This window comes from Euleptes europaea, chromosome 5 (genome assembly GCF_029931775.1).
Source record: "Euleptes europaea isolate rEulEur1 chromosome 5, rEulEur1.hap1, whole genome shotgun sequence".
Taxonomy (NCBI): Eukaryota; Metazoa; Chordata; class Lepidosauria; order Squamata; family Sphaerodactylidae; genus Euleptes; species Euleptes europaea.
In genome coordinates, this window is record NC_079316.1 from 101533062 (window position 1) to 101554270 (window position 21209).

The 21209-nt window shown below is 43.7% G+C and overlaps 1 protein-coding gene across 1 annotated transcript in view; it reads right to left on the minus strand.

Annotated features, from left to right (window-relative positions):
• Window positions 1-19456, minus strand: part of WAPL (WAPL cohesin release factor) — a 57052-nt gene extending 37596 nt beyond the window's left edge. The window contains exons 1-3 of the mRNA XM_056849437.1: window positions 19436-19456; window positions 14773-15293; window positions 2233-3255 (exon numbers count right to left, since the gene is read on the minus strand). Coding sequence (XP_056705415.1) covers window positions 2233-3255; window positions 14773-15271 — 1522 coding nt within the window. The 5' untranslated portion in view covers window positions 15272-15293; window positions 19436-19456. The remainder of the gene's footprint in view (window positions 1-2232; window positions 3256-14772; window positions 15294-19435) is intronic.
• Window positions 19457-21209: the final 1753 nt, after the last annotated feature.

Consider the following 21209-nt stretch of genomic DNA (forward strand, 5'->3'; position numbering starts at 1 on the left):
TGATTCCAGATTATTGTTTCCTAAGTCCCTGTTATGCAAAGAATTAGGAACAGGGGAAGAGAGTAACTTTCCTGGTATGATGTCTATAAAAACCATGAGCTCCAGGGCTGGTGATTTTTAAAAAAAATTAGCAAATAATTGAACAGGGGAGACTCTTACAGAACTCTGCTATATCACTCAAGAAGATAATGCCATGCTACATTCTACAGGGCAGTTATCAACAGGATACTCATCAGGGTACACCAAACCAGAGTAGATAATGAAAGTGAATCGATAGTCATGGTACTGCTAGTATCTGGGGTTTATTAATGATTAATGTTTAATTAATAATAAAATAACAATAATTAATAATAATAAGCTTTAATTATTGTCGAAGGCTTTCACGGTCATAGTTCATCGGTTCTTGTAGGTTATTCGGGCTGTGTGACTGTGGTCTTGGTATTTTCTTTCCTGACGTTTCGCCAGCAGCTGTGGCAGGCATCTTCAGAGGAGTAACACTGAAGGACTGTCCTTCAGTGTTACTCCTCTGAAGATGCCTGCCACAGCTGCTGGCGAAACGTCAGGAAAGAAAATACCAAGACCACGGTCACACAGCCCGGATAACCTACAAGAACCAATCTTTAATTAGTTGATGATATTTATTTTTAAGTAATTTTCATTCAGTTGATACTAAAGCTTGCTGAAAACTTAGGTGAATGGCCAAATCATGTACTGGTTGGAAAATAAAAGGCACCCATCATATGGAGCTGTTTACAGAATGAGCACCATTAAGCTCACTGTTTTATGAGTAATAGTACTAATTTCATTTTCTTTCTGTAACTGATGACATTGTATCTTCAAGTCTAGCTCCAAAATATACAAGAATGAATTTAACATGTTAGTAACAAATACTATTGGTACACTATACAATGCTGCATGGTTAACAAATAAATTTTAATGTACTTCTCTGTAATCAATGTTTGAAGGCCTTTTGGGAGAGGGTGGAAGCTGAGGAAGCTAACAAGAGCACCTGGCATATGTCTCTCCAAGGAGTACTGGATGCTTACAGCAACTTGGGAATTCAATCTAAACCCTACCAGTAATTGCAAATATTTGATGGAGATGAGCTTTAAAACTGATTCCAGCTACTTATCAAGTTAAAAAAAGCAAATAGTAGTTTTATCTAACAGGTTAGTCATTATCTGAGGAGAAACATATAGACTTTGTTGCAGGCTTAAAAATCAAGCTCAATTTGGGAGGGGTTTCGAGAGACGGATGATTTGAATAACATGCCTTCGAGCTGCAGCGTGCTCATGGCAACCTTTTCAATGGGGCTTTCCTCCACAAAGCAACCCGTCTTCCTTGGGGATCTCCCATCCAAGTACTAATTATGGCCAACCTTGCTTAGCTTCCAAGCCCTGACAAGATTGGACCAAACTGGACGAAAGCATTCCCAAATTTCAGTTGTTCTTCTCTTCTTCAAAAAGCCATGCCCTTACAAAACATCTATCATGACAGGCAACAAGCATGCTTAATTCCTCCATGTTTGTGTAAAATCTATTTGAATGTGATGCATAGTTCAGAGCAAGCTCCCAAACTTGTACATAGTCCCATGAGCTGAGTGATCACACCTATTTATATATTTTTTCAACATAGTAACTAGAACTATACGAAAGTATGGATAGCTTTTCAGTAAAGTTTGTTTTGTGGGCAGAATGAGGTAACCATTTACTGCCCAGCTGATGCTTAACAGTAATCCAGGAGGCAGCTTCAACCTAATCACACAAAGGCTCTGGCCAGAATCCCAGTCCTACAAGTATAAGGATATAGACTGTTGTACCTATTACATAGGATGACTTTAAGTAGCAACTATGTGGCAAAAGTGCTCATTTAACTGAACCCTGATGGAATGTAGAGGAGAAACAATTGCATTTCAACCTCTCCCTCTACTTTGTTTCTTCTGAACCTACTACATATGGGGATAAAGGTTTCAGCTGCACCGAGAAGGGGGGGAAAAAGAGTTCGAAAACAAAAACAGTCTCTTGTATTTTAGCATCTTGGGGCCAGTGGAGATATCTAGCACAGGTTTTAAAGTTTACAAAGTATGATACATTTCAATAAGGCTATTTCCACCCTAACACAAACAGTGGTACACTTTTACATTAAGAAACATGTTATTCACATTGGATAGAGTTAGATACATGATTTGACCAGTGGTTTTATCTGTGAAACACTGGCCACAAGTAGTCTTACCTGGATTAGTGCTTGACTGGCTGTCCTGTGAATAGTTCTCACTGCCATCAGAACTGGACTGAAGTAAGGAAGAAGAGGGCGCTGCTCTACTTCTTTTATTAGCTTTCCTTTCCAACAGCCGGTCTTCGTCATCATCCTCACTTTCACTTAAGTCATCAAAACCAAAGTATTTAATTTTATAGTTTGAGCTTCCAGAGGTTCTAGAGCCTCCTTCACCATCCCCTCCTTCGTCATTGTCATCAAACCCAAAGAATTCCAACTTCACATCTTTTTTGGATTTGGTATTGCTAGGTCGAAATCTGTTTGTAGTCTTGGTGATAGCCATGTCAGCTTTCTTTCTAAGACGTCCTGCTTCTCCCAGATCAGTAGGTGCAGCTGGGGCAAATTCATCAATACGCTCCAAAGTATCTTGAATAGTAACGTTACAAACTGATAAGCACGATGGATGGAGAACAGTGTAGTCTCTAGTCCGTCCTCTAAAACTGGTCCCACTACTTAAAGCAACTTTTCTTACTGGGTTCGGACCATCAGTATTTGAGTCACTGTTTGCTTTGGCAAGAGGTTGAATAGTGCCATCCAGTAGCTTATCAAAATTTGTTGCCCCCTGTGATTTTGTTTTGTTGGATCTACAATATGTCCGACAATTGCTTGACCTGAGAACAGTTTGCATCATTTCTTCGCTAATAGCTTCTCTTGTACTTTCAACTTCTTCTGTGACTAGATCATCATCCTTGATTTTTATCTCTGAAATTGGTTCATTATCAAAACCTAACAGATATTCTCCTCTTCGGCTGTCCTCATTCTCATCTTCCCATTCATATAAGCCAGTTATTAATGATTCTCTTGTATGTGACACTTCTGCTGGAGAGTCTGTCTTCCCCATGTGGGAGTCCCAAGAATCATGAGCATCCTTGATTTCAATGTTGTACCCAGAGATTTCTGCTGTTTGAGCATTATTGTCTTCAGCATTCTTATGGATGAAGTGACTGTTCTCATTATCCTCATTGAAATTCTGCACTTTGTCTACAAAAAAAGACAAACACTGAAATAAATATAACTCACATTGGAAAAGCCCAAACCTGACAGCTAACAGCATTTCCTTCTTCATCTATGAAGCAGTAAATATTGAAACAATCAGAAGTGTTCACTGTGTCCATAGCCTGTGTTAAGCTTATGTACAGTACTCTTATTACAGAGTACTGTACTATAAATGCTGAATATTTTAATAAATACTATAGCGGTATAACCCAAGATAATAATCAAACCAAAGAACAAAACAAATCCCCCCATCAGATTTTTATGCAAATTTGAGAGTTTTCCAGGGGGGTGCAGAACCCATGTGATTTGTGACTGGTCCCACTGTACTGATTTAGCTATCTACCACATCATAATTAGATGCAGTGATGAGGTGGTTTGCCCAAACAGCAAAGCAAGGAAGAATTGTGCTAACGTGGCTACCTGAGAGAAGTGCTACATCTCAAGTCTCCTTATGGCAGTGTTTCGGTTTGTGAACAGAAATTCACATAATTGAATTTGTCTGTTATCATGGCACATTTTCAAGACAGGCTGCCTCAACCAGATAATGTTTTGTGTTTCACTGTAAACACAACTTGTCCATTAGACCAGTAGTCTTCAACCCAGAGGTTGGGATGCTCAGGCAGAGCTTCACATTGTGGGCCATGAATCCCTATAAAGCTGCCAGTTTATTCTGCCTTTTTTTAAGGACCTGCTGCTAGTGTGGATGCACTGAGGAGGACATCATGTCCCCTGCCTATCTTTGCATCCACACTGAAAGAAGCAGCAGTATCACTCAATAGTAAAGAGGATTTTCCTTTAGTACAAACAGGTTCAGCGATGCCCACTTCCCAGTTCTCCCCTGCCTGCTCTCTTCCCATAGCTTGGCCAGCTCACATCAATCAGTCCTCCAATGCTTCATGAGCACTTCCTGTGTAGATTCACTCCTCTCCAACACTAACAGTTATAACTGTCCCTCTTTCTCTTCCTGTCCTGTGACACGTAGTTTTTTGTCACATAGTTGTAATTCTGCATCCCAAGCTGCCACCTGGATATTAAAAGTGGATCCCAGGTCTAGAACAACTGAAGACCACTCTGTTGGATTAGTGGGCGGCCTTGTTCTTTCAAATTAATGAAGCAGTGTAAATCAGGAAGTCACCACACATCAACTGCTGCAGGAAAATGTGCAAGGCCTAGGTGTAGATTTGTGAACGGCCATGGTTTTCTTGGGGGAGGTATCCAGTGTATTAGAAATGTACTGAATTACTGATAGTGGCTTCTACTGCTATAAGTATTCTTGAACTATCCTGATATAAATTACCCCAACACCCAAAATGGACAAGGCTCGCAGTTTCTGTAGGAATCGAACTGGCACAATGTAATGCAACCAGCCAGATGTGTTGGAGAGGAGGTGGTAGGAAAACATTGAGAAACACTGCATAAATGTTCACAGCTGCACCATCCACTATCTTACGTTACATTTCTAGTAACCAGGTCCCCATTTGTCTGAATCCCACCCCCCCACCGGCACAGTCAGCCTTTCAATGGCAAGAGGGAGCGTTTTTCTTCAGTTTTATACTGGTAGCTCTTGGGAAGGTACAGATCTGGAGAAATAAGCCCCTAAACTATTGTATTGGATAAGCTAAATGTTTTTCAATATAAACAAGTATTGAATTTCACACAGTAAAACTTAAATTACAATTTAGATGCTTGATCTATTACATCTGATCAGAGAAAGACAAGATATGGCAAACCTTTGCAGACCAATTTTAATGAATAGAAAAAGATTTTAAGCAACATTAGCAACAGCTGATATTCCCCTGCCACAAGTGATGAAGTATCAAACTGACACTGCCCTATAATACCTAAATGCTCATGCTTCATTGCCTGGCAAAGAGAGCTCCATAACAATTGTATTATTTTTTCATGCTTTACTATAGTACAGTTACAATAAGCTGGCAGACTACTATAGCACAACCTCATGCTATGAACAAGGGAAGAAAAGGCAGCGATGGAAATATCATTTGAATTTTTCTTCTCAATATTGCCTTCAAAAGTAGAGACTTATTCCTATGTAACGCACAGGAACAAAACAAAGCTCTGCAGCCCTGCAGTTCTTTTCAGATGGTAGTTTTCAGTGAAGCTGCATTCCTGCTGCCGTGGTCTCACTTTGACCATGATAGCCCAGGATAACTTAGGGAAATCACCCACAATATTCCAAAGAAAATACCAGAAAATCCAGAAAATACATGCTACTGTCCCTAAGTGATGCCAAGTGGAAAACTACCCAGAGAAAATACCTTAAAAACCTAGAAATATGAAAATCAGTTGTATTTACTAATAGCAAATTACTTAGCATCTTATAAGATAAGAGGAACAGATTTTATGTCGTTGTTGCAACCCTAACATCTACCCCAAATTTTTATCTCATGAAACTAAATCACACATGACTTTGTCCATGAAGGAAGGTATGGAATTAACACTACCACTATCTATACTGTTCATTAGGAAAAAGACTTACCTTCTTGTTGCTCCTCAGAACACGGGTTCACTTATGCCAGCCATAAAACTATCACAGGAAGGGAATCTGCCCAATATACATGGAAGATTAGCAGCTGCTGCTTCAGTGGCCACCAGCCCAGCATGGATTTAAGGGAGAACATCACTGAGGAGCTCCCCCAACTATTAATGGAGGGCAACTGGCATCAACCATCAGTTGCTGCTTGTACTAGCCATCTTTTCTCTATTTCCTATTGGTTAAATAGACTCTGACACTCCCTCATGAGGACAATATAGTTGTACGTGTGGGAATAATATCTTCAGATCCTACTTAAAACAGAGCGCTTTCACACATGTGGAATAATGCACTTTCAATGCACTTTGCAACTGGATTTTACTGTGTGAAATGGCAAAATCCACTCACAATCACTAAAGTGGACTAAAATGCATTATTCAGCATGTGCAAAAGCACCCTAAGTTTAAAAGCACACTTTGCTTTTAAGACAACACAAGTTCATTAAGTGTGTGAAGACAGTCAAAGCCTAGTCACTACACCTATACTTCAGTTGGGCCCCTCAAAAAATAAAATTCAGCTACATGGTAATACACTCCAGGGTGAGTGATCTGTATAAGCCTGGCTGTCATTGTCAAATGAAAGCAGCAGCCAGAAGACAAGCAGGGAATCCCTAATCTGTTTCCAGGCAATTTGAGAGAGGATGTGACACAGCCCCCCCCCCAAGCCGGAACCTGATTGAAAGTAGCTTAAAAACTGCTGTCCCTAGCTAGATGCAGGGTAAGCCCAACCACAACTTCCTGGCTCTAGCTGCTTTGCATAACAAACAGCTACAAGTTTGTATTACTCTGCATCTGGGCACAGTAACATCACAATTTATACATACAAGAAACTTAGGTAAAACATTAGTGTTGTATTTATATTTATACTCCCACTTTTCTTTCTAATGAGCCCTTCACCACTGCTTCAGAAATCAAATCAATCATAAAGAGGTTAGGCAAAACAAGTCACTAACACCAGTAATCTGAAGATTATACTGAGAGATCAACAGATACAGGTTGGGTGTCCCTTATCCAGAAATCTGAAATGCAGAATGATCCAAAATCTGAACATTTTTTAAGCTGGACTGCTCATGGCCCCACCCCTTTCTCCAACGTCTCGGCTGACTCAGACCACCACCTACTGTCTGCGGGACATGCCACGGCTCAGGGGCACGGCAAGAGCCCAGCAAACCCTTGGAACAACCAGGAGCCAGCACTTACCGGGAGTCACCTCTGCCTATTTGCCAGGCTACAGCAGAGACCAAGAGCAACAGGAGCCTACCCCCTCCCAGCTGAGGACAACCGGCAGCCACAGAACACCCCTCTTCAAGCCAGGGATATGGGAGAAGGAGAAGGGTGAGGTCATGTATAAAGCTGACTGCACCACCTATCAGCTGAGTCCCCACTTGATCGGCAGTGGGCGGGCACAGTCAAGGGCAGGGCAAGGCAGGTGGACTGAGCCGACATGCAAGCCCTTACAGGGGGTGGAGCCGGGAAGGCCCGTCAGGCCAGAAAGCCCTTGGAATTCCAGGGTTAGGACAAGGCCCTGGGAGAGGCAGCCAAGAGTTCTCCTGGCTGGCAGAGGAGGTGGGAGGTTTTTTGTATACTGTATTCCAAAATCTGAAAAAATCCAAGATCCAAAATACTTCTGGTCCCAAGCATTTTGGATAAGGGATACTCAAACATTTTCCTCACAGCTAGTACTGGTTAATATACTACTTGGGGTAAACAGAATGCAAGCAAGCCTACTATATTTACATGTCTCAAACTCAAACACAACCATACCTAGCTGGCACTTAAAAATGGCATTTTCTCCAAATTGCTTAATAAAGCTTACTTGAAGTATCAAGAACAAAATTTGAGCCCAACAACACCTTAACTACAATCCCCCCCCCCCCCAGGGAATACGCTTTTGAGTCAAAGCTCACTTCATCAGATACATGTCATGAAAGCTTATACCCTGGAAAACGTTGGTGGTTTGGACTCGAATTTTGTTCTACTACTACTGACTAATACAATTATCCACCTGAAATGGAAGTATCTAGAATATTTCAATATCTTCTCCACCCATGAATGCCTAAATGGAAAGTTCATTACAGCTTCCACTAACAGTAACATCCAAATCTTCACAATGTCAGCATCCTAAATCAGAAGAGCTAAATCCCAGGACTCCAACCACAGAACTCTTTAAGCACGAGCACAATTAATGAGTGAATTTTCCTGGAGACTTCTACTTTGTCCTTTGACCCCTACTGGCCAAACTGAAGCTTTACCAACCTCCATTGAGGTTGCTCTAATCTTCATGAAGCCTTCGTGTAACCTAGCATTTAGAATCTGTCCAGCACCTGTTCCCTTTAACCTTATCCATGTTATATATATCTGTGAGAATGTCTACGGATCTAATCTGACCATGGCCCCACAGAGTGCAACAAAGAGTCCGTACAATACAACCATGCACAGATGGAAGGCACTACCCCCAGGTTTGCAGACAAATCTGAAAAGTGGGGAGATTGTGCAACAGCCTGATCGCCCTGCTGGCAGTAGCGTGGCACAGAGGAGTTTGGAGCAGAATGCACACAGAATAGGCTTCTCACTCCAAGCTTTGACACCTGATCAGCTGGCCAGCGGGGATGCTTATCACACCTGGAGTCACAGGGACCAGTACAGGATGGCATGCCCACTCCCCAAGTTCTCATGGGTCCCTTGCTTGTGTGAATATATCTTATATGATGGCAAATATTTAATGGAATAGTAGGTCGGCACAAGGTATATCATTAAGCAAAAAAATGTATTAGGATGCCACTGCTGTATATCCACATTTGCAAGGGTTGGGGAAGACTTCTTTAGAACACAAAACAGACAGCAGCTTCTATTAGAACTCTATACTTTAAAATAACTTTAATTACAGTATTACCATATATACTCGAGTATAAGCCGAGTTTTTTAGCTATGATTTTTGGCTTAAAAAACTCACCTCGGCTTATACTCGGGTCAATATGGTAATTCGCTTGCCGGGCCCTCTCCCAGCCCGCTCCCGCCGGCCAGCTGATGGGCGGGCTGTCCCGCATTCTCCCACCCCACCCGATCGCGCCTTCTGCATGGCGGCGGCGGTTTCTTCCCCCCACCCCACCCCACCATGCCTTTTGCACGACTGCGCCAAACCGCGCCTTTTGCGTGGCGGCAATTTCTTCACCCCGCACCCCACCCCGCCTTCTGCTGGGCGGTGGCAGTTTCTTCCCTCCCACCTCCCCCCCTTTCCCAGGCCGGTCCGCTTGCCAGTTGACCCTGCGGGGCCTCCTGCGTGCAGGGAGGGGGCCGCCGCCTGCCCGCGCGCCTTCCCTGCGGGCCAGGAGCGGCCTGCGCGGCCTCCTGCGCACCACCACCACTGGAGCCCGGTCAGGTAAGCCTGCGCACCACCACCACTGGAGCCCGCGCCTGGAGCCCGGTCAGGTAAGCCTGCGGGGGGGAGGGGGTGCATTTCCCCCTCGGCTTATACGTGGGTGCCTAATTTTTCCCCATTTTTGGGGTGAAATTAGGCACCTCGGCTTATACTCGGGTCGGCTTATACCCGAGTATATACGATACATAGTTTTTTTCCCAAAAAGGACACGATTTGCAGAAAAGTTACTTGCAAGGGGCTTTCCTAGACTACATTTGTAGATGTCTATAAAAAGTATTAGACGCTAGTGTAACTTTCATTTCTTTGCTCCCTACTGATGACAGAACAGAGTTACAAGTGTTTTGGTGCACATTAATGGAGATATATGAATGTCAAACACTGTCAGCAGCTTAGGGGGGAAAAGAAAACGGATAACCTTAATTCGACAGCTTTTCAAACCTCTTACTTTGGCATGGCATTCTACATGAACCATTTCAGTTAGGAACATTGCAGAGAAAAGTCTTCACAACTGTTATCATTATAGATTTGGAAAAGACATGAAAGCAGCTTCATGTTTTATTACTAAGTCTCTCAATAGTATGAGGTTTCATTTGTGCAGTTCTAACAACTATTAGGAGGCAAACATTAAGTACAGAAACTCCACCCAATTGCAACATAATACTGCATGCAAAAGAGCATTACCAGGATAGCCAGAAGGCTCTTAAGATAAAACCATCTTCATAAAACACATTCTAGAGCTTCATCTTAGATCACTTCAGAATCTAGACAGTGAGCAGAAGTTTTGTGTAACTGCAAAAATTTAATCTGATGTTTGAAAAAGACATTTCTTCCGCTGACTGCGTAAGCTATTGCCACAGGAAGCAATACAGTTCATCTCATAATGGTAGTCATTTGGAATGTGTTTTATCCATGACTCACATTCCCACTATCGACCTATACAAAGTGAAGCAATCACATGAACACTGTACTTTAAAAAGTTAATTCAAATTGTCAGTACTGGCTATAATCAAGAGGACAAAATAAACATATCTAAATTTCACCGCCTCCACATGCACAAACACCTCAGAAGTATTAGATAGCTGCCTAAAATGTACTCACACTACACTTTTTGAAATCAGTCATGTTGTCTAAGTGCCCATGTATTTAAAAATGTAACTAAGGTAACAATATCCTGGGTCACAACTTGGAAGTGTTAGGGTTAGAGTGATCATATGATCTTTGATTATCCATGGAAGCACATGCCTAGCAAAGAAACACTTGTTATTTTTTCAAAGTATTTCAAGAATCCAGTTGAGCATTGCTCTGTGGGATTTAACTTAAACACAAGAGGTTTCTGAAAAACAAATCATGTTTACCTTCTATTCTTGAGCAGGTGGGTTTTGCTAATGACTAGTGTTACTGCCCTGTGATTTTCACCTGAAGCTTGTATCCTGTTATACCTGTAATCTCTTATCCAACTTTTAGACTTAGTATTTTCAGAAAATAGCAATATAAAAATAACAACAGGTATTAAGCACAGGTTTACTATTACAATCTTATTTGAACCAGTTGCATATTATGCAAAACATGCAATGCAGAAAGAACAAACTGGTCAGAGTCTTGTTATCCCAATTTCAACAGGAATATGCTAAATTATATATATTATTATTATATTAGATGTCAGGGTCCCAAATGATCCCTAGAACTCTTTGTACTGGAGATACACAAATCCAATCTTTCATGCAACAGAAACCAGAAATGTGGCTCATTCACATTTCTGCTTTTCCCATACCAAACTAACTTTCAAAATTTCTAGTCTATAGATGTTTGTACCAAAAAAACCTGTAGAATAGATCAAAGAAAAAATTCTGAACCATCAGCTTCAAAGGGAAGGTCTAGGAAATGGGCCTTCTAGCGTTTCATCACTGTTTTGCAGAGGATCGCCAGCTGCTGGCAGCAGACTGAGGAGGGGCAAAAACCTGCCCTCCATTTTCCATCACCGTTGCTACCACTGCTAGATTTTTATCTCAGAGCAGCCAAAAAGCTTCAAGTTTCCATCATGTAGCACCATCATTTTTTTTAAACTGAATTGTGGTAACTGTTTTGTGCAGAGGTAACTTGTTAACTGCTTTAAGCATACCATTGAAAAAGCAGGGGGGAAATCCAGCAGATACTGCACTGGCCATACAACACTATTTTCCCATTAAAAACTAACCCAACTCTTCCTTACAAACTGGCTAGGTTGTTTTTTATTTGTAATGTTACATGTTAAAATTCCAAAATTTAGAAGACCGATAACCTTTGAAATACACTGAGAAAATGTACTGACTTACCTTAACAGTTATTTTAAGGATAACCAAGATAATGTGAACCACTCTGAACACTCCTTTATATAAATAAAAGTCTAATTGTACTTGGCATGTAACAGAAAAGCACATTTTGCAAACTTACACATCATACAAGTACGGGGCTGCAACAACACATTACAAATCATTATAGCATGCCAAAGCACTGCTGGAAAGGCAGGTTTCCACCACTGCAGCTATCCTGAGGGGTTAAAGGGGGTTACCGCACTTTGTATTCACAGCGATGTATTAAGAGTTTGAAAATGTTATAAAAAACGTCGCTTTAAAAGGGTTTTTGGATACCACGGCTAATAAATGGTTGGAAGACATCTCCAAAGCTAAAGGGGGCCAAACAAAGTGCGAACAGTATTTTTTATAACATTTTCAAACTCTTAATACATCGCTGGGAACACAAGTGCGGTAACCCCCAAACAGCACCAGCTGGGACAATCCAGCAGCCACTCTTGAGCCCCCAACATCATCAGCAAAGGATAGGCCGGTGAGAGTCATGGGATGCAGGAAAATCCCATCACCAGCAGCCCCATCATCCCCCAGCTCTCCCCATGTGTCAGCTGACAGAGGTGACTGAAGCTGAAAGCACCCAGGTTTGCAGAACACCATCCTTACCCACACATGGCTCCAGTGTGTGCATTTTTTATATCTACACTCTGAAGCTATCAAAATTAAATGTACAGTATTCACCAAGGAGTCAGAACTAGATGCAGCTTGCTCACGCTATAGAAAACTCAAGTTTGCCAATTCATAATGTCCAAAATGCCCTGAAGCCCTTCAAGATAACTAGGCGAAATCCAGAGCTAGTACCTAGACTGAAACTAGAATATCTTGCTTCACAGAGCCTGTGCAATAGTAGTCTCAGTAGGACGGGGGGGGGGGGGAAGGAGAGAGACAACAACACAACAGATAACAGATGCAGACATCTCCCACTGCGGATGCAGCACTGGCTGGTCCTTCTGAAAAATCTCTGTATGCAACGAAGAACTATGTTCATCTGGACATAGTTGGGAGTAAAGGGTTAAGTGTGTAGACAACCAAACCAGGCCTTGACAAATTTTATTTGGCTCTCGGAGCCAGCCCAAATATTTCAAAGCCATAAATCATTTTTCTACTTTCAGAGTTTTGTATTTTAATAACCCTATTTTCAATAATTGCTACCATAAAACTTAATCCTAAACTCTTCTCATGATTTTATTAAAGCTATGACAAAGGTGTTTAATATAAATATAGGGATAACCCTGGCTGTCATCACAAGATAACCGCTATTCCTAGTCTTTCTCCCCTATTTCTGATAATCCCATTATTGCTTTAAAAAGCTCTATTTAACTGAATATGGGAGCCAGTGTAGAAAGCAACCAGTTAAAAAATGAACTAGTTAACGTATAAACAAGCATTAACAAAAATGCACATGTATTTTTATGTCACACAGCAAAATTACTGATGTAAAAAGACAAAGCTGTGTACTTTGCTGAGACACATTGCTGAAAATTACTAGGGGCCATAATGAAATGTCCTAAGTTCCATGACAACCTGGGATTTGTCAAGCCCTGAGCTAAACTAACTTTACAATTACCAGTTTGAAGAGCTGTTTTGGGAGGTTATTCTGAGACAGCATGGCCACCAGGTTCCACTGAAAACCTCTTAGGAGTGCATTTTATTTTCTCATGAAGGACACTAATGGTTCACACAGATATTTGAATTGACAATAAAGAACCTCAATTTCCCAACAAAAGGTTATTGCAGTGTTGAACTGGCAGCACTTAACAAGTTTGGGGTGCAGGTCATGTCACACAGGTCTCAGAGTATCCTAGCCTAAATGTAGCCTTTAATTGGTAATTTATTGAACGACTGTCAGAGGATGGTGCCGAGTTGTTTTCTGTTGCCCCAGAAGGTCGGACCAGAACCAACAGGTTGAAATTAAATCAAGTTTCCATCTAGACATTAGGAAGAATTTTCTAACAGAGTGGTTCCTCAGTGGAACAGGCTTCCTCAGGAGGTGGTAAGTGCTCCTTCCCTGAAGGTTTTTAAGCAGATGCTAGATGGCCATCTGTCAGCAATGCTGATTCTATGACCTTAGGCAGTTCATGAGAGGGAGGGCATCTTGGCCATCTTCTGGGCATGGAGTAGGAGGTCACTGGGGGTGTGTGGGGGAGGTCGTTGTGAATTTCTTGCACTGTGCAGGGGGTTGGACTAGATGACCCTGGTGGTCCCTTCCAACTCTATGATTCTAATTGACCAACTTGTAAGGGATTTTTTTTTCATTTGTGCGATTTCCAATTAAAGATACTCTTGTTTGCTATAGGAGCCATTTTAATTCTGGCATGTTACTGTGACAGGAAATTTTAGGTGTGGCCTTTCCTCCTAAACACTAGCTCAGGGGTGTCAAAATCCTTTGTTATGAGGACTGGATACGATATAAATGTCACTTTGGTTGGGCCGAGCCATGACTCGCCAGCCCAGATCGGGAGAGGGGGCTGCCTTGCCTTGATAAGAGCTCTAAAAAGGCTGGATTCAGCCCCCAGACCGTATGTTTGACACCCCTGCTCTAGTTTTTGTCTATTAAACTGTATGGTGCTAGTAAAGAAAAAATAATAGTATTCCATGCCCTCATACATCTGCCCAATCCAGCTTCTGGTAGTGACAGCTTCAAAATGTCAGGACCAAAAGCACAAAGTAAACTTGCAATAATATTTATTTCATCAGTGTCTGAGTGTTCATCCCTCACAGTTCAACACGCTCAAAAGCAGTCACCACAGAAGTTTGACAGTCTTTCAGATTCATCATGGAGTTTTCTGCAGTCCCACAACTAACGAAGTGGAAAATCAGCAAGAAATGTACTATATTTTAAAGACTGTTTTATGTTACTCATTACACAGCGCCATTGCATAGGATTTATTTGTAACATACTTAACTGTTTTAGGTATTTAATGAACAATGTCACACCCATGTTTTGCTATTTCCCATATTAATTCTTGTTGTATAAAAATATTACATGCTACTTTGATTTTACCAAGATAGCCGCTTCACCTAGCTGCTAAAGTGAAGCCAAATTTTATCCAGCAACCCCATATGCAAATATGAACCGTTCCCAATTGTTCTCTCCTCCTCCATTTAAAAAAAAAAGAGCAATTTGAGCAACACATCAGGAATGCTACCAAATCTGGAAAGATGTATCATGTGGCCAATTGCAAGACTGACTTAGAATCAATTCTCAGCAGTATTATCCCAACATACCTGCAATGACAATTTTAGCATAACTGCTTCTGATGTCGCCCTCCTCCATATTTCTGTTAGAGAGCTTCTCTTTTAGGCCATGTGCAGAATTATCGAAAGATACACATTTGTTGGAAAAAGTATCTTCACAGATTGACTGACTAATTTTGCTATTCGATTCAAGTACAGAAGAGATGTCTCCAGACTGAGAAGCTTCAGTGGATTCCATTTGACAGGAACTTTTAGCTTGTGACACATTCTTTGAAGATACTGGTAGAGATTCCTCATCACTGTCAAATCCAAATGGATCTTCTATTGTTTCTTCTTCTACTTTGGGCTTTTTAGGAATTTCAGAAATGTCTGCCTTGATGTTGGGCCTCTTCTGTCCTAGCTTGGCCATAAAGGTAGTTTCTCCCCATTTTGTACTAAGAGTGGTCCGTTTGTTGGAAAAAACTTCATCAAATTTTGAACTGCCATTACCCCCTTTCCTGCTATACGTCTTTCCAAATCTGGATGTCATTTTGACACCTCTTTCATATTCTCTGTAAAAGAAAAAAAAACCAATTAGAACACCAATCCAATCATGAGCTTCTTTGTCAAACTGCTAAAACAGCACCTATGCCCACTGGGCACTTTTACAGAATATGATCAACAAAAGCAGCACATGTAAAAAAATGAAACAGTTTAAGATCTATTAATGTATCCAGACACAATACTTGTTACTTCTATAATGAACAAGCATTATATAAATATTTCTTGTTTACCACCAACATTAATTTTAAAGATTTCTAGTTCTAGTTGCATCAAATTTTGAATGGTTCTATCCATATTTGAACATTATATCCTCTCTCACCCACAAACCAGACTCAAGTTAAACTGGGGATGAGGGAAGGAGGCTTCTAACTGGCCGTACCAACACCCAGGGGCTGCCCCATGACACTGTCTGGCATCAGAGGCTCCCTCACTCTGCTGCTGCAAGTATACACAACTTTTGTTATCACTGACAACAGAGCTTTGTTTCCTTTGTGGTTTGAACAACCGGTGCAATCTTGTCCCTATTATGGAGGTATATCAAGTAGAAGAGCATCACAGGAGGCTAGTAAAGGGAATCAATCCGTCACATATTTTACTACTACCTACAAGATAAGCAAGGTGTCCTGATGGCTATATTCCAAAAATGGAGTGACAAGACAGCATCCAAACTTCTTTCAGGGAAGCATTTTCAATTGCTGACAAGATTTATAAGACAAAAGTCAGACAACAAAATTATTATTCTAGAGGAGCTATTTCGCCCTGGATTATATCAGTTTTGCAGCAATCTATAAATGCTATTACATTCTAACAATCTTCAAAGTTAGTAGTTGCCAAAGGGGATTAGCTTACCAATCATCATTAAAAAGTAGAGGGGTATCTGCATTTGGCATTACACCCAGTCTTAGAGGCTCTCACCTCACATTCATGCTCCTGGTAACTGACCTGAGGAGATCCTATACATGCAGTTTTCATGAAAACTACACCTCATTAACAGACTAAAAACCCTTGATGACTGTGACCAGGTGCAGCCTGAAGTCACAGAAACCAAATGCAAAATGTTTCTTCCTCAAAACTCATCTCTTAATATTCAGAACTATCAATAGGCCTTCTAATCACCCTAGGACAGGGGTTACCAAGCTTTATGGACTAGAACCCACTTCTAAAATTACTGAAGTTTTCAGGGTCCACTTGCAAAGTTATTCTATGCTACAACCCACCTAACAGTCATGCCCCACGCTTAAGTGCTGACTCAGTTTGAGAGTCGACATAGTGTAATGGTTAGAGGGTCAAACTAGGATCCGGGCAACCCGGGTTCGAATCCCCACTCTGCCATGGAAGCTTGCTGGGTGTCCTTGAGGCAGTCACGCACATTCAGCCTAACACTTAGGGTCATTGTGATGATAAAATGGAGGAGAGCAAGAGAACAATGTAAGCTGCTCTGGGTGGCCACTGAGGAGAAAGGCAGGGTATAACTAAACACTAACCTAGGAGACATTGAGCTAAAGATAAAAGAATGAGAAGCGGCAATGTGTCTATTCAAGACAACAGCCATGCAGATGAGCCAATACCGCTTAAGATATTGGATCTATTGTACTAGTGTAATGTACTCCTTTCAAATCTAGGACACTGCATCTCAAAAAACCTAGAGACATTTTAAGAAAGATTATTGCATTTCTTCAGCCATGTGATGGTAGGATGGTAGGTTATCATATAGTCTGTCCTTGCATTTTAGACACTAATTATTTCTTCAGGTTTCTATCAAACATCAGACAATCAAATCAAGTTGTTCTTGATTGTTCACATACAACACAAATCAAGCCTCATTTTGTCAAGACAGCCGCACTCTAAACCAACCCTAATGTAGAGTTTATTATAGTAGTCTGAAGTCTAGACATTACAAAATATGATCAACTTTTGCTGGATCTTGAAAAGATCAAACTTTTAACCAGATGGAGCTTGTGAATGGCACCTCTTGATATTTTGCATCCACTACTTTGAGCATCCCAAGTCTGTGCACCTCAATAATCAGATGTAGGATGAAGCTGGTTAGTGATAGGTGTCACAGATTACAAGAGAGTTAGTGATAGGTGTCACATTACAAGAGAGTTAATCCAGAGTTATGTTTTAATGCTATCACTTTTACCACAAGACTTTAGATCTTGTTCTTTTTTAACTTTTTTTTAAAACTTGTTGGCATGTTAACTGTTTCAAACTAATTTACAATTATTATTTGACAACTGCACACAAATATTAGCAAAGCTAACAACCATCTTTACACCGTTCCTCATTAAACATAATATTTTATTAAAACTACAAAATACAGTACATCACCAGTGTAACATCTGAATATATGCTCAGCTGTATTAGAAAAGCCTGGAAGGAGAAGCAAGTCACCTGCTCTGGAGTATTCCCACTGGCATCAATACAATTTACCATTGTAAAGCATAAGTTACTTGCGAAGTGAAGTTTAGTTAGTACAGCACACAATCATTTCCAGAACAGTATTTTTTAAATTAAAAAGACATATTGTATTAGTAAAGCTGTTTAAAAATTGCTTCGTATGTAACAGTATTCTTTAATCTCCCTACGATTAGGAAAAATTCTAAAACTCCAAACACTGCAGTCTGACAACCTAAAACAAATTACATATTCTGAAAGCAGTACCTATCCATAATTTAAGAATAAAACTCAGTAGATTTTTAATTGTAACAGATGGAACATTTCAGTTTTACTTTCTATTTTACAGCATAGCCCTTTCACATCAGTAACCACCAATCAAAGCTGGTGCATTTTTTTTAAAAAAATCAAGGAATAGAAATATACTGCATTTATTACCTGAAATGTAAATACCGTAACAACGCTTACATTTCCCCCAAAATCAACATGGGTCGTTAGTTCACTTTGCCTGATCAGCCCTTCTATAAAAAAAAGCATGCCTCAAATACCTTAATAATGCATTTCCTATATTGCTCTTAGATAATGGCCTGTGTTCCTTCCTACATTTAGCTCCCGGCATTGATGACGATGCCAAAAAGTGGAGAGGGAGACGAGAAGACGGCCATCCAGAATGAAAACAACACTAATGGGAGGCAATGTCGTCATTTCCCTTCTCGAGGGCCAAAGTGTCTGCGTCATGGACGGCGGAGAGGGGAAACTGAGAAAGAGTATCATGCTCCAGGTACTGGGGCTCCTAAGGAGAGCGACTAGAGGAGAAGGGGAGAGGGATACACAACTGAACGCCCCCTCCCCCCAGCGAAGCGGGCTGGCCGCACCCAAAAGAAGGGGAGAGAAGCAGCGGCTGGGACAAAGCTTTGACAGGAGTTTGCCTGTCTGTATTGAAGCAACACTCCCCAGAGGTGCTTCCGAGAGAGGCCCAACGCATCCCCCCGCCCCGCCAGCATGGGTTCCCGACCCACCCGGGGTCGGTGGGGTGGGGAAGAAGAGCCAGCAGCCCTTGAAGCCGACGCCCCACCGGATCCTTTCCACCTGACCCCACTGGAAGGGAACTCGGCAGAATGTCCCCGGACCGCGGGGGGGGGGGGACGGTGGGGGGGGGGCGACGTTGTCACTTCCCTCCCACCCCAACACCCTGAACTCAATGGAGGGGGTGGGGAAGCCTGGCCTCTCATCTGCGCACAACCCTCGCAGCCTGATCCCCCCCCCTTACGCAAGAGTATCGCGGGGGGGGGGGACGGAGGGAAGAAGCTCGGTTCGAGCCGAGGAGGATCCAGTCCCGAACTGGGGAGAGATGACAGGCTTCCCGGCTACTCAAAGCCGCCTCCTCCTCCTCCCCGGCTCGACCAGGCCTCTTCTTCTCCTTGCCGGCCCGTCTCCTCGTATAATGGTGGCGGTGGAGCTCGGGACGCCTCCTACTCCCGAGTAAAAAAAAGGGGAAGGCAGCCCGGAAGTAACACCACCCCCAGCATCCAGGCCTCTTTCTCCCCCCCCCCACAGTCCCCAACCCGGCCTGTCTAACTCCCCTCCCCCCCCCCAACCCGGCCTCCCTTCCCGCGGCCTGAATGCGAGGAAAAGAAGAAGTTGTCTTTCTCTCTCTCTCTCTCTCTCTCTCTCTCTCTCTCCGTCCCTCCGCCGCGGCCATCACCGAGGGGAGGCCGGCGAGGCCTTCCCCTCGGTCGCTCTCAGGACTCACCTCAGCCAGGCCCAGGGAGGGGAGCGGGCGCGCGAGAAAAACAAGCGAGACGGAGCCGCTGCCGGGGGGGGGGAGAGGGGGCGCTCCCCGGCCCGGCGCGCGCGTCACCCTTCGAATCCCCAACCGCCGCCCGGCCCGGCCAACCGTCGCTCTGGCCAACCGACCGAGCGCCCGCTTCGCTCGGGTCTCTTCGGGCGACGCCCCCGGCAGACCCCTTCCCGGCCTCCTCGCTCGCCGCGCCGCCGAGCTCGTCAGCAGCAGGAGCGCCGCCGGCGCCGCCGCCTCCTCGCCCTGCGCCGCCGCTCCCTAGGCGCCGGGACGAGCGCGACTACTGCGGCTGCTGTGGGAACAGGGCCCGGGACCATCTCTCCGCCATTTGCCCCCCGCGCCTTCCGTCACTGCGCCTCGCACGACTCGGCCTCCCCTCCGCGGCCAATCGCCGCCCGCCTTGCTCAGAGGGCCAGGCCGGGCGGGCGCCGCGCATGCGCCGGCTCCGGCGTGGCGGGAGGGCGCATGCGCGGGGGAGAGGCTGCTAGGAGTTGTAGTCGGGCGGCGGCGGCTGAAGCCCTTCCGGGAGCCTCTGCGGGGTGGAGGTGGCGCCCCGGCGGCGGTTCTCTTCATTGCAGCTTTCTTTTTTTATGGGGGGGGGGGGGGGCGACAGTCTGCTGGTGGTGTTGCTGCTTCCAAACGCTTTGGGGGAAGTGAGGGGGCCCTCGAGGTGAAGGAGGGGGAGACCCCGTTGCCCCTCAGGGGTGCAGAGCGGGGCCTGGAATTGAGGAAGGGGCTGGGGCCCCACGGGGGGGGGGGAGTTGGCATGTTTTCCTCAGGGGAGGGGGATTTATGGGAAGGGGAGGAGTTACTTGAGTGCTCATATTTGGAGAAATCGGTGGGGGGGGTGCTCCTTAATCTTTGGGGAGGGGCTGTGGCTCAGTGGTAGAGCCTCTGCTTGGCGTGCAGAGGGTCCCAGGTTCAATCCCTGGCATCTCCAGTTAAAGGGACCGGGGCAAGTAGGTGATGCGAAAGACCCCTGCCTGAGACCCTGGAGAGCCAATGCTAGTTTGAGTAGACAATACTGACTTTGATGAGCCAAGGGTCTGGTTCAGTATAAGGCAGCTTCGTGTAAGGCAGAGTAGGAATATTTGATTTCCTAGTTGTTCTAGATGGTTGTTCACAACACAGTTGAAGTCACTTGCAGTGATAATTTCTGGGGAGGGGCTGTGGCTCAGTGGTAGAGCATCTGCTTGGCTTGCAGAAGGTCCCAGGTTCAATCTCCAGTTAAAGGGACTAGACAAGTAGGTGGTGTGAATAGACCTTTGCCTGAGACCCGGAGAGCCGCTGCCAGTCTGAGTAGACAATATTGACTTTGATGGACCAAGGGTCTGGTTCAGTGTAAGGCAGCTTCAAGTGTTCATGTGTTCAATATGCTGGGCCGTGCGTGGCAGAAGGAAACGCCCCTGCAAAAGACGCTTCCCGATCATAGAACCATAGAATTATAGAGTTGGAAGGGACCACCAGGGTCATCTAGTCCAACCCCCTGCACAATGCAGAACATTCACACCTACCTCCACACACACACACATACACACACACACACACACACCCAGTGACCAGAAGAGGGCAAAGATGCCTTCCCTCTCATCCTCCTAAGGTCACAGAATCAGCATTGCTGACAAATGGCTTCCAGGGAAGGAGAATTCTTCCTAATGTCAAGACGGAAACTGTTTTGATTTAATTTCAAAATCCTAAACATCATTACTCAGAAGTGCCACAGACT